This window comes from Melanostigma gelatinosum (assembly GCF_949748355.1).
Source record: "Melanostigma gelatinosum genome assembly, chromosome: 14".
Taxonomy (NCBI): Eukaryota; Metazoa; Chordata; class Actinopteri; order Perciformes; family Zoarcidae; genus Melanostigma; species Melanostigma gelatinosum.
The window spans coordinates 10,251,578-10,265,942 of NC_136647.1; the positions used below are offsets into that span (position 1 = coordinate 10,251,578).

General features: G+C 42.0%; 1 protein-coding gene across 1 annotated transcript in view; it reads right to left on the reverse strand.

Moving 5' to 3' along the window:
- LOC306788414 (cell adhesion molecule 2-like) overlaps nucleotides 1–14,365 on the reverse strand; it is a 189,018-nt gene that overhangs the window by 33,713 nt on the left and 140,940 nt on the right. The window contains exon 3 of the mRNA XM_079283948.1: nucleotides 11,838–11,987. Within this exon, the coding sequence (XP_079140074.1) occupies nucleotides 11,838–11,987 (150 nt within the window). The remainder of the gene's footprint in view (nucleotides 1–11,837; nucleotides 11,988–14,365) is intronic.

Sequence of the window (14,365 nt, forward strand, 5' to 3'; positions counted from 1 at the left end):
GGTATCTAAAGAACTGAAACTGCGTTTCAACATCCTAAGGCTTTCAGTCAGCATTACAAAAAGTCTCTCTCCCATAGCTTCAAAGTTTCCAAAACAATCATGTAACTTTTTTTAAAAACTACAACACAAACCTTAATTAGTCTACTCGATATCAAACACTTGAGTCAATAAAAATCTGTAAAAAAATGCACCTACAAAATCAATTCACTTTGAAAAGAGCTTTAAGTAACTTGCGACAATTAATGGTATTGCCAAAGGTCTCGGTCTTACATTTGATTGATTGAATCAATGGCGACTGCTGCAGTAGATGTGTTTTTACCCACTTCCGTCTGGAATTTTGTCACTGGTAAATGTCTATAACCCTTCAGGTGACTGTGAAAAAAAGAAGAAATGCAGCTTGTGTGCCAATATCTGGCACACAAGCTGCATTTCTTTTCTTTTTTACAGAGTCTGTGTATGCATTGCTGCAATGATCATGGAACTGACGAATGTAGAAACATGTCATCGAGCACACTATCTCGTGTCATTTGGCCTGTCAAGGGATGGATAGCTTTGCTTTGCCGGTTTGTGCTAAACACCTACAGTAAATGGCAGTAGAGTTGTAATCAGTTTGGCTAAACGACAGCTGCTCTCTCTCATTTATTATTGCATTTGTTCTGTCCCTTCCTGTCCCTCACAACACTGGTTATCTCTGCATGCTGTGTACTGAGCCTGAGCAGGCGTGATATGAGCACATGCCATATCTTTAGGCTTGACACTGGTGACAGTACATTCCTGTTTCTGTGTGTGTGTGTGTGTGTGTGTGTGTTTTTTACGAGTACACATCGCCATCAATGCAAGACCAGCAAATTAGATGTAGTTTGACTGCCAGTTCAGTTAATGGTGAGACCTGTATTAAAAAGATTGTCATTAATTCAGTATGTATGCACACAAATATATAAACCTTGTCCCCTTTAAACAACAAACTAAGACAAAGAATAGATTGTTTTGCACCGATTCCAGACAAAGAATAGATTCTCTTTGCCTCTGTATTTCCTTTCTGTCACTTTCTCTCCATCCTCCAACCCCCACAGACCTCATTCTGTCGGCTCAGGCAGCTCCACTAACCTGTGAATGTGTACAAGTTAAACAATGCTTCTTTTCAACAGTTGTCTTATTTGCTTTGGGCAAGGAAGTATGAGCAGGCAAATGTCAGAAAATACATCCACTGTGGCTGGCTGGCTCGCTGTCGCGATGCAGCTCTACTTTCTTCCTTCCCGCTCTTCAACAGCCCATTGTGGGAAGTTGTTTGTGTGAGACTGAGGGTAGTGGATAGATTGATAGTTCTTTGACTTCTTGGTCAGCTTAAGCAAGGCAACGAGAACTCAATGACCCCAAAAGCTGTGATGGCGTTGCGTCTGCAGTTATAATGTGAGACGAGAGCCTGATTGAAACGTGACTTGGCTGAAGCAACTGCGTTGAATGACTGGTAATATCAAAACTTCCCCTCATCACCTGCATGTTGTTGAACACAGATTATAAAAAGATAATAATCTGAAGATTCTGATCATGTAAGTCAGAATCTGGATTTAGTGATCCTATAATGCTTTCAGTGTTGTTTCATGCAAATTTCAGTGGTTGAAGGCGGCGATCAGGATAATTTAGATGCCAAAAAGCAGGATCATCCTGATCCCCCTTGAAGGGTGGATTTAAAAAAACTAACAAAAAAACATGAAAGGTGTTGCGCATAACCGTGAAATTGTGATATAACTGGTAAATATGCTATAATACGGTCAAAATACAGAGAAAAAAAAAAGATTTTTCCTTTTATTTAATCAAACGAATAAAACCTTAAAAACTAATTCTCACATCAATGGCTTTGTCTTTAAATTGTTAGAGTCCTGATAGTCTTATATTTGTCACACTTAATTTAAATTGGGCATAAACATTTAAATAAACTTGATCGATTTAAAATATCAAAACCAAGATTTGGTCATTTGTACACTTGCAAGATTTTACAAATGTAGACCGTGAATCTGTCTCAAAGACCATGCAATAATATGAAAGGAGTGAACACACCCACACACACACACACACGCACGCACGCACGCGCACGCACGCACACACACCCACACACACACACACACACACACACACTCAAACTCAAATTCTTAAAAGGATTTATCTGTTAAATGAACAACAAAGTCTTCTATCTTTTCCCCTTCTCTCCCTAGCAATGCAACCTCCCTTTTCTCATTCTACGCCCAGTGAAAGGTTGGATATCGACGGAGCGAGCAGACGAGAGGAAACGCATCCTTTGCCATTTGTCTTTGAAGGCGCTGCAGCTGCCTGCCATCCATTAGACACTATTACTGCTGTCAGTTCAGAATGTGTTCAAGGAGGATGTTATTGCCGACAACAGCAAAGGGTGGCGGATTTGTATTACCAACTCAATGTACATCCATATTTCTTTGCTCATTTAGCCTTCATCTGCATCTCTCCCTGTAAGAGAGACAGAAAGCAAAGCAGCACTTGTCAGCATCAAAGTTTGATTTGTTTCTGCAACAAATGGTCAATACACCTCCATCTATTTTGCTGCTGAAGTACACAGAGCAGAGAGAGAGAGAGAGAGCGAGAGAGAGTTGTCTTTCATACATTTGATTTCCTTAATCTCGGCAGAACAAATACGCAGTACCTTGAGACGCTGGCAATTTTATGAGTTTGCCGACGCCGTTGCAGTTTCATATTCAGAAACCCAGTGGAGGCGGAAAGATTGCTCATCTTATTATGAGGGCTGATGACCCTCGGCTCGAAGGCCGTGTTGCGCTTCCCCTGAATGAAACCGTGACCGATCAGATAACAGAGAGTAAACAGCTATAACATCGGAGTCACAAGGCTCTCTATTCCCAAACAGCATATTCAGAAAGGGACAGAATGGAGAGGGGAAAAGTCATCTTAAGAAAACTCTGTAAAGGATAAGAAGAAAGAGACATCTTTGAAAAGGAGAAGTGAGAGGGAGAAGGTCAAACATGTTGTGTGCCTTTTAAATTAAAAGTGACGTTCTCATTCTGGGAGAAGTCCTATCAACAGTATGGATTCGATAATAATCTTTGAACCATTAATGAGTAAGAGGTTCATAACATTTTAAAAAATGTGTCGGGAAGTTTCCACTCAACCATTTCTTCTCACCCGAGGCTCAGCAACTTGTTTTCCACCATTAAAGATGCTTCGTCCTTCACATTATATTTCTCTAAACATCCTGCTTTGCTTTTTTTGGTTTCCAAACTTGCACAGCAAAATTGTACTGTAACTTGTAGCTATTTGACAACCCATGAATGCACCACGAGCACAGTCACAAAAACATGACACAACACCCTTTCCCCAGCTCCAAAGGCTAGTTATGGGGCTAGTTATGGGGCTAGTTATGGGGCTTGGTCTTTTGTTTGAGTATCGGAAATCTGAGTACGACACAGTCAGACGTAGTGGTAACTGTGGTGAATGCCAGGGATTCATTTTGATCACCATTCATCTATGATGCAAGATGGCATAGGGCCCCAAAACTGTCCATTAACCTTCATGTTCACAACACTTGGTTTGTAAGTCCCACAAAGGAGCGAGGGAACCAAACTACAGGAGTGGAAGTGAGTCCAAAAAACATTTTCCAACTCAACATAGGGAAACCTAACATTATTATTATTATGATCATTGTCACACGACACAGCTGATGGTTTCGTGACTCATCGGTATGTTGCCAGAGCCTCACTAAAATTGCAAAACATCACTTGGTAGCTATATGCATGTATATGTTTTATTGCGTTGGCACACAGCACATACCCAAATTGGCTGCACATCTTGCAGTTTTTCACGGCTTCTCTCCATCATTAAAAGCAGCGGGCGAGTAAACAAAGCGTGTGCGGGCATGTGTATGTATGGCAGCTAATTACATTTGAACATTAGGCATGCGATTATATTATCGGCATACAGAGTGCATGCGTAAGCAGTAGTCATGACTCTAAACTCACTCACTTTAAACCTATCATGTTTGCACATTTCACTTTCTCCCTTTATTTCCTTTGCCTTTTCTCCCTCCTGCCCTTTCCTCTCCCAGGCTCTCCACAGCCCCCCCCCCCCTACCCCTTCGTCTTTCCAGGGACAGTATGTATTAGTATGGAACCTCGGCAGGTGTTTGCTCAGTCAAGTGACACATTTATAATGAGAAAAGTGCACATTTCAGAATATACATTCAGCCGCCTGTGTCTGGATGCGACTGTTCTCTTTTCCTTGTCAACACCCCATCTGGAGACTTGAGCTTGTCTGCGTATATGTGTGTGTGTGTGTGTGTGTGTGGAAGAGATAGAGAGAGAGAGAGAGTAGCAACAGCATGCAATGTTTATTGAATAGCTTAATGTATATTCTGTATCTCTGCCGTTCCTCAACCTCCATTACCTGTTATGCCTTTCCAAAGGCACACCAGCTTTTCCAAATGTAAAATCGGCCATACTCTATACACAGTAATTGGCTTGTGGAGATGTGGAGATTCCTGTGACAGAAATGATTTCCTTTCATCAGTTTCTACCTGCCATGCCAAGTTCAGTGGGACACTTCCACCAGCCCTACTTCATTAAGTCCCTGTGAGAAGCGGGTCAGTGAGGAGACAGCTCTTCCCTATAAACCCTCTTGTGTTTTGCATAGTATACATTTTCCCCTCCAGCTAGAACCGTTTTCTAGGATACCCACTACAGCTATCCTTCAAAAATGACTTTGAAAAGTGCTCCAAAATAAAGTGGACAGTGTTTGTAGAGTTACATTTTCATTTCGATAATACAAAAAATAAAATATGGTTTCTTGTCTCGGTGCTCCAGAACTTTTCTCCTGGAAGAGAAAACCACGAAGCCTACGTGCACCACTAAGTGTGAGCTAATTATTCCCATTTGCCTCTCTGTATTTTTCTCTACACCTCACGGATGATAAGTAGCTCTGCCAATAAAGGCAGTAATAACTGGATTTATCGCTTCACTTGACAATGTAGTCTCTTTCTCACCCCAACCTGCTTTCAAGGTGTACAGCTAAAACAAACAACAAAGCTGACATTCATCACCAGTTTCTCTGTTCCACAGGCAACACACACACACACACACACACACACACACACACACACACACACACACACACACACACACACACACACACACACACACACACACACACACACACAGACAATGACAACTATATAGATCTCTGCTTGTAATTATTATACCTGACTGCAACCTCTAAATACAATGTAGAGTAAATAGAAAAAGGTTGTTTTTTTGAACAAAAGCTGAATGTTCTACTCAAAAACAGACATATGCAAAGAGAGGTGACAAAGAAAGACGACGCAGAAGGCTCAAGGTGAAAGAAAAGTTTGCCTGTGTCTTTCAGAGGTGATAACTGCGTCTGAAAGCTCTAATAAAATGCCTCCTTAATTCCTCCCCTTCATCCCACCAAGGCCTATATTCCGTCTCCCTTTTCCTTTTTTTATGGTGCTTGTCTTGGGGAGAGGGGACTTGTTCGGGATCTTTGGAGATTTACAGTCAAGTTTTTATCAGAGCGAACACCGTATCAATCTTCAGGCCGATATGAAAGGATGTTTCATAGAGGCACTCGTCCAGGAAATAAATAATAAAAAAGACAGCTGTCTCAAAAGTTTAACTTTCCTGCTAAGATTAAGTTTTGGGAGAAAGTTCTGCTATCTGTTTAATAAAAAGTCTGTCGAGCATTTCTTATTTAGTTATTTACGTTGGAGAACTTTTAAAAGCCTATCCCCTAAATTGCTCAGGCACAGATATTCTGAATGCATCAAAGCTTTCATGGGTGCTACTGGAGAGGTGGAATGTTTGACATTTCACATGCACACACGTATATGTGCACTTACGTACACACTCAAACATGCACTCAACCACACACAGCCAGCAAATTGATTCAGACAGCTGCATATTTGATATCTGAGGACGCGAATGGCTTCATATTTAGCAGCTCGGGGGTGTAGAAACGAGCAGTTGGCCGCTAACTGTTCACCCAGAACACTAATCTTAATTTTTAAACAGATTCAATAAATGTGCAGATGACACAGCGTAGGCAGAGATGTCCACCACAGGTACACCAGGCGCATTGGAAAACATTAACATTGTACCACTCGTACATCCAAAAGCAGCAGATGCTGCACTGTACTAATGATGAACCAATAAATGTGCGTGTCTGACTCTGATTTCCTGATGTTAGTGAAGCAAGACTGAATAAAAATGCAATCAAACCAAAAAATAAACCCATGACTCACTGTCTTGTATGTCACTGTTTTATCCTGCAGAGCACCCAGCATTCTCCTTGCTATGACAAAATGACCAGCACCTTAACGTACGTACAGCATCTGTTGTTTCAATATTTGCCAATATATGTGTCCGCTGCAGTAGCCACATTTTGGACACAGCTAATAATGCATTCAGATCTACCAAATGTGTGCGGAATAGGCAAATCCTTTATGACATTTTTAAGGGTAAACCACGATCCTGCCACATTTCAGAAGGAAGGGATGGAAAGACAATTAGAGGGAAGAAAACGGGATCAAGAGCCACCCGTTTTCACTCCCAAGGCGCCAAGTACCGCAGCCTGTTCAGTGCTCCTCGGCGTCTGACACGGACAAACATTTAGCGTGCGTATGCGCCGCACCCACCCGCAGCATCGCGTGGCAGCGTAAAGAGAGTACTATGGGTTGAAAATGAAAATACTGACGTGGGTGTCGGAAAAGAACTGGGATGAAAAAGGGTTAGCAAATTACAGTAACGGCGTTGAATACATTATTTCAATGTCATACCTTAGCCACAGCTCACACATGATGAGTCCACTAATTAGGCCAGCACATTTGTCCTTGAAAGTAATTACACGTTGGGTTTTTTTCTCGAACGGGAATAACGAATAAATTGTAATTACGCCTCATTGTAAAATTTCTCCATCCAGGAAATAAAGCTATCATCAGTTTGTGAATTACAATGAAACCAGAAGAGCAATTTGTACAGATATATTAGCCTCTTTTGAATCTCATGAAGGAGAGAATCCCCAGTGCTCATCTCTCGCTCGCTGTCGAAGCTTAAGTCCCTCAGTGGTAAGTGATGGAAAGGACAAAAGTGGGTACTTTCGGGACAATTACTTATTTGAAATTCAAACAACTCTTCACAGCCATAGGAGCACCTTCTAGAGGACGGAAGACAAGAGGAGTCTCTTTCATCCGACTAAACGTCTTGGAGGTGAGCCTCAGCTCTGACATTAAACAACAGCAGCAGCCAAACGGGCACCACTCAAAGGACTGTAATGGAGTGCGTTGATGAATTTGTCTTTGAAAAAACAATATGTTTATGCTAATGCTCTGTGGCTGACTTTAATAGAGGTTGTAACTGACACTCTTTGAGATGCAACACAAGCAGGCATACGTGCACAGACAACAATCTGTTGAATTAGACAACAAAACATAATAGATTCAGCAGATTTTTTGGACACTTGCCCGTGTATACATAAGTCTGTAATATGAACCTATTCCATGTGACATCAGTAAAACAAACGTGTGTTATATATCTTTTCAATAGACTGCAATGAATAAGTCACATAGACCGATCACTTTCTACTAAAAGAGAACATTTTAACTTCCAAATAAAACTTTTACAGGAAAAGCATGAAATTGTATTGTGTTTACTTATGTGGAGTCAACCATGAACCTTCAAGAAGGTAGATGTTGAACTGTATAGAACGAATCTCTCATTACGAACAAACAATTTCTTCTTCTTCTTCTTCTTCTTCTTCTTGCTGAGACATCTTTCCTTTCTCACGCTGCCAGTGGCTCTGCTCACCATTTCAGTGCTCCCATCAGCATGTGCATCTGAATTTACCACGTTCAGCAAGACAACTCCCAAAGCGCACACTCATTCACAACGAGCCAAAACAGCGACACAATTCTGGGGCCTCAGTAGTATCCTTTATAGGATAATAACAGAGTTTTTGGCTTCTTTTTCATTTCCAATCTCAGAGCTCTGCACTGAAAATACCATGCGATAAACCCCCAAGACCGACCCTCTGGTGTGATGTGGAATGACCTGCAGAGAACATCAACTGTTGAATTTGACATTCAATCCAGTTTTTTTTTTACTGCTGCTCTTTCCGGTAAGGAAAAATGTCAATGGCTAAAAAATTGAAATGCTTTGCATGTATTCACTTGTTGTATGCAAAATACATACAAATATAGACACACACACCTATACACGTACAGTGTGCAAACACACAAATGCATGGCAGCCCAGTGGGCAGATGGATAATGGAAGAAGACTGTGTAAATCCCATATGTGCTTAATCCAGACACTTACAAGAGAGTGTGATTCATACTCTATTACACTCAACTAATACAGCTGAGAGACGCACAGGGCACAATCATTTCAGCAGGCATGAACCAACAAAATAACACCCGTGAATCCTCTTTATGGGGACTTTACTGAAGAGGGTGTGGAAGGTCAGGAATAAAGCCTTTGTACTTATTAGCCATTAAAACAGTGGCGGCGGTGCGCCACACGCACAGCGTGTGTGCAAGTGTTTGTTAGTGTGTGAGTGTGTATTACTGGACCTGTGAATGTGTGGAAAGATAACAAGGGTTTGCATCCATTTAATGGAAGGAATTTCTCTGCAGCAAGGTGCAGGTTTCCAGTATATAAAGTGCTTTCCTGCAGATCACATTCTCTCAGGAAGTGGGCTGTGAGGTTGATGAGGCTGTTAAAGTCCTGCACTACAAAACTTTATTCAGTATATAACATACTTTGTTTTAGTAAAAACAATATTAAGCCCCAGTGATTTTAGCTTAATTCATGCTGTATTGTTAAATATTGCAAAACGTATCTAAATTCACACATTTGAACGACTCGTTAGAGTAAACACATTTTAACGAGTCTCATTAATTAACATCATTTCAAGGGGAGTCAGCAATGCCACTAATATGGCTATTCTGTACAAATCTAACCTTCATCGCTGACATCTATGCACCACCAAGTCACCTGTAGCTATTCTGGAAATGTTTGCAAGTGTGCTGCTATATTATGATGTCTTCATATTGGTCCTTAACCATCGCAAAAACCTTATGAATACACTACCAAATAGCTGATTGGGTGCAAAGAAGTACCATTTTTTCTTCAGCGTCCAACAGTCAACAAATCACGAAATAAGAGCGCTATGACGGACACAAGTCTGCTGGCTCAGCTCCATCCACAGCAGGTTTTCCACATTTGCAGGCTTCCTCCGTCCCCACAGTGGCCAGGAGCCTCGCAGCAGCGACTCTCTCCTTCTCCACATCAGTTACCTGCCACCAAGGCACATTTTTAAGACTTGCCAAGCATCAAAACAACATGGCAAAGGCTCACCGCTGCACAAGTCACAATGCAGCTGGCGCAGCTCAGTCACTCCCTCACATTTTCACGAGTAACAAATCCTTGTTTAAAACTTGCGTTACTGAATTATCAGCCTCCTCCCATCCTTCAAAGTGAGCTAGAGGTGATATCCCAGCATGCCCGGTGTCAGTAGCCCAATAGCCCTAAAATCTCTCTTGAGATACTATCTTTCACGACGCGCTCCTCCTGTCCCTGACATCGGCTAAGAGAGTGAGTGTCGGTCTCGTCATCCTGCTTTTCCATGAGAGAAGAGCAACCGTACAGCCAAATCCCTCATTTACACCTAAAGTCTTAACCTCTTTGCGGCCCAGAACCATTTCTCTGTAGAGATGCATCCTCACCAGAATGAGGCAGAAGAAGCATCCCATCAACTCTGACCAGTGTGCACTTTGTCTCAGTATGTATATGTTTAACATGAACATAGCACAGCAGCTGTTCCTTGATTACAGAGGGCACTCTCAAGACATGGCTCTGTCAAAACAGCATCAGTCTCACTGGCTGTGTGACGCCATGCCACTAGCCTACACTGCAGCAGGAGTGGGGCATCCGTAGGGCATCTGAAATGCTCTCCACCAGAGCTTTATCCTCATCCATGGCCCTCCTAAGAGGGCTGGCAGTGGCAGACATCTAGGCTTCTCTGTGCCCTTTCATCTGATTCTTTCTGCTCGATATATCCGAAAACTCCCGAACTCTTTCAGTGTTCAATGTGCTAGATGTCAGATGAAGAGTTGCCCAATCAGGCACCTCTAGGAGCATCTAATCTGATCATCAACAGAATTGATCCTTGTCTAAGCTTCTCCCTAGAATGGCCATTGTCAAATCCTTCGTTAGCATCTGGAAGTAGCCACTGAATGCCAGAAGCCTATAAGAGGAGAGATCTCGATTATTGATTAAACGGTGTGGAAGACTTAAGTCCCAGCTGAATTCATCAGACTATCAACAAAAACTTTGTTTACTCCAAGGTAAGATGCTAACAACGCCAGCCAGCTTTACACATACACACAGGTAACAAAGATAGTTGAATATATATTATAATAAATGTATGATATCCAGTGTATGGATCAAGCCCATGATGTGCCAAGCAATATCCTGGTGAGCTTTAAACAAATGAAAAAGCAGAATAAATGAGTTTTATATTCGATAATTAAAGCTATAGTGATAGCACAAATTATATTGCAAATGTAGTTTTAAAAAAAGTATACTGTAGTGCTTTCTATCTACTTCTCTATGCTATTTCAAAACTATTATGCCAATAATCTGCTCTTCTCTCACTGATATTGACATGGCAGGTGCGAATACGACAGTGCGAATACGACAGTAACCGAGGGGGGAGGGGCTTAGCGAAGGTCAATTGACATCCCCACTCTTCTGCAACGTCAGTGCTGTGTGAAGAGAGTGTGATAATATGTTTGTCTCGACACGGGGCCGTGTTAACCGCGTCACAGTCAGCGCCTTCCCTGCCATTCTTACGTTCGGCATCTGCAGTTTGTGAAGTGGTGCGTGTTGTCTTCTTGTGGACCTCGGTGTCACAGGATGCTAGATACGTACCGTAACTCGTAAGCTGTGGGCCCAACCTACTCCAGCTGAAGAAATGCCGGTTTAAATTGGCAGCAGAACTATGGTCACACATCGCAGGGCACAAGGCCACAAAAAATAAAAATGTTCATGACTGAGCAGGGATGGACCCAGAATCTGGCGTTACGATATGTAACTAACTTCTTTTCACAGCATTTGTATTCATACTTGCACTTGCACAGCGGGGTGAATGGTTGACTTTGAGAGAGTGCAGGCTGTTTCTGATGTTCTAATTTGATTTGAACAACAACATGAAAGTATTGAGTATGCAGCTTTTGATTCAGATTCCAACCAAATTACACCAATGTTTTATCCATTTAGACTTTTCAAATGTAGTCAAAAACCGCTTCTGACACTGAAGTGAAATTGACTGCACACAAAAAATCATAAACATTCAAACCCCAAATTGTTCATGGCAGTTAATGTTCTCGACTAGTTATCTCGGCAAAACAAGTGAAATAGAGAACTGTAAGGTTGACGGATGAAGTGAAAAACAAAATTGTCACATACAATCCATCCCAAAAGGAAAGCCGTGTATCTTTTTCTATGCACTGTGAACGCAATGTCTGTGAAAACAGAGCATCAACAGGAAAACACAGACACATGAAATGTGGGACAGATGGTATGACACAACACAAACAGCAGCTTATTCAACTGACAAACACACAGGAACACGAGGGGTTGTTCAGTTTGCTCTCCAGCCTAAAAAAACCCCCACATTTTTGTGTGTTTTGTGCATTTCTCAACCAGCATAAACCTAACAGGGAATACTCTGTAAGACTGCATCTGTTGTGCAGCAGCTGCTGTCTGTCAATATTCAAAACCTACCTTTCTTGTCCCCAAAAAAGAGGGTCTGCTGTGCTGGGTTTGACCACTGGAGGGAGGTGTTGTCATTGTACTCCACACGGCAGGTCATGTTCGCCTTCGCACCCTCTGTCACCGTCATATTCTGAACCAGTGGGTACTGACCGCTGATGCCTGTAACACAACCCATATGAGAAAAGTGTGAAAAGAGATGAGGATGCATCAGCAAAGGGGGAGATCGAAAGATACAACGGCAGACAGAGTTAAACAGACGGTACATGTTTGATTGCTTGATTTGTAAGGTTGCTTTGTTGTTGAAATTCGCTTGATAAATTTCAGATGATCACAAAAAAATGAAAGCTATAAAGTAAGGCGACTTTAATCCAGTTGGTTCATAAAGATGTACATAAAACAAAGAAAAGACTTGTCTGTCTCTGGAAGTCAAGAGAGGAAAACTGGTTTAAGGCTTAACACCCTAATTAAAAAGCCAATGTTCAGCCAGGATGGCCAATCACTACTGTGTGCTAAATTGGACCCGAACATAGAACACAAAGGGGGCATTTAGCCTGCGGTACCAACCCTGAAACTACACTGGGGAGACCAATTAAAAAAACATTTTTCGTAGACTTGTGTGCGCATGTGTGGATGCTGGTGTGTGCAATGGCCGCATCCAATGAGAGAAACAGGTTATATTGTTGCATGTGAATAGTCCAAGTAGAGAGCGCGTTCAGCACCATGGACAGGTCTCTATTGCAAGTGGCTTGTCAATACAAGTGGTTTGTCAATAGCTGACAGTTTTCAGAACCCTGGACAGCTCACTGTTGTGCGTGGGTGCGTATGTTTTAGTGTGTGTACGTGTGTGTGTGTGTGTGTGAGGGAGGCTGTGAGCAAGTATATAACAATAACCATATATCTACCCCTGTCCCTATTCCCAGAGGACAGGTTTAAAAGACTGTGTGACTAAAGGCTTAGGTAAGAAAGATTATTCATCCCCTGCTAACTCTCCCATCTTAAACCACTATCCCCCCCCCCCCCTCGGGAAAGGATCATGAAGCTGAAAAAAAACATATATAAGGAAATAAAGCAGTAAGAAATATTTGGAATTGAGGAGTGTTTTAAATTCCATTCCTGTGTGATTCTGTTTGATGCCTTCCCATTCAAACGATGTTTATGTATTCGAGCTCATTTAGCTGGCAATTTTGTGTTTCCCTTTCTTCAGATAATGACAGTACAGGTAAGATAAACAAACCGTCAAATAGTGCCTGTCTGCAGGGTTAGCGGGTGAAGCAAACCCCATCACTTACAGACCTGTGGTGAAGGACATGTTGAGAGGAGAGAGGGTGAGGTGAAGGAGGGGAGGAGAGGTAGAGAGAGGTAAGTCAAGGAGCACGGGTCATTTCCAGTGTTGATTAAGGCCTCCCGAGGTTAATCATGCGTGTGAGAGATAGAGAGGGAAGGGCAGGGAAACAGGGGGGGGATGGATCAGAGCTATGGGAGGCTAGGAATATGTTTTATTCATGAACGTTTTGCATGACGCACGATCTGCCAACGATTTACCGTTCTCCTGCGCCAGCCGTCGCTCTCTTTATTACTTCCTCTCTTTAAATCACTTATTTCTTTCCTCATTTTTCTCACTCACGCAGTTGGGCAACATGCAGCCCAGTGCGAAACAATTTATTTCTTTTGTTGCTGGCCGGAAAGGCAAATTACTGGCTAACTGCCATACCGAATGGTGGAGATGATGATTTCTGTGTGAGCTTCTGCACAATATGACGTTGTGTGGAGTTCGACATCATGCTGCGGATGTGTCCCTGCAAAATGTAATTGAAGATGGAGACACTTTGGAGATATGCTGTTTGTTGTATTGTCAACCCTGTCCTCATCCCTATATAATCTGCTCGTTTGTTCTTCAAATCATCTGCTTTGGACAAACACGAAAAAAACGCGAGATTACGGCAAAGTGCTTTTAACGTGCCCCTTGGGACTATGAAAACATGATATAATATATATAATAATATAATGCAACATAATAAATAGTGTTTAGAATTCCACTGCAATAAATACATTTGAAAAAAAAAAAATATATATATATATATATTACACACAGTACATGCTGTGCATAGGTGTCACACATGAGAGTCTGCATGTTTACTTATCAGGACAGAAGCTACATATTATAGCATATATTAAAGTTTATTTTTGCTTTCCTTTCCCCTTTTCTCCTCTCCACTTATACAAAGTCACAACAGTCCGGGGATCCCCCTGCCTAAGCCCTTCATCGGTGTCTGGTCAAACACGTCCAGTGGGACTGAAAGGGTACCACAGTGATGGTTATATTAGAACAGTGCAGTGTTCCGTGTGCCTAATTGGCCAATGGAGTAGGGTCTTCCATTCTCCCCCCCTGGCCACCCAGACCTGATTTAAATGTATCTCCTGAGGGAAAGAGGCAGCTGTTCTCTCCTGATTTACATGTCTAAATTTAGGTCCTTCCCTCACTTCACCGCCAAGCTTTCTCCTACTTTCAGTTTCTTGCACTCTCTTTTCCAGTTCAC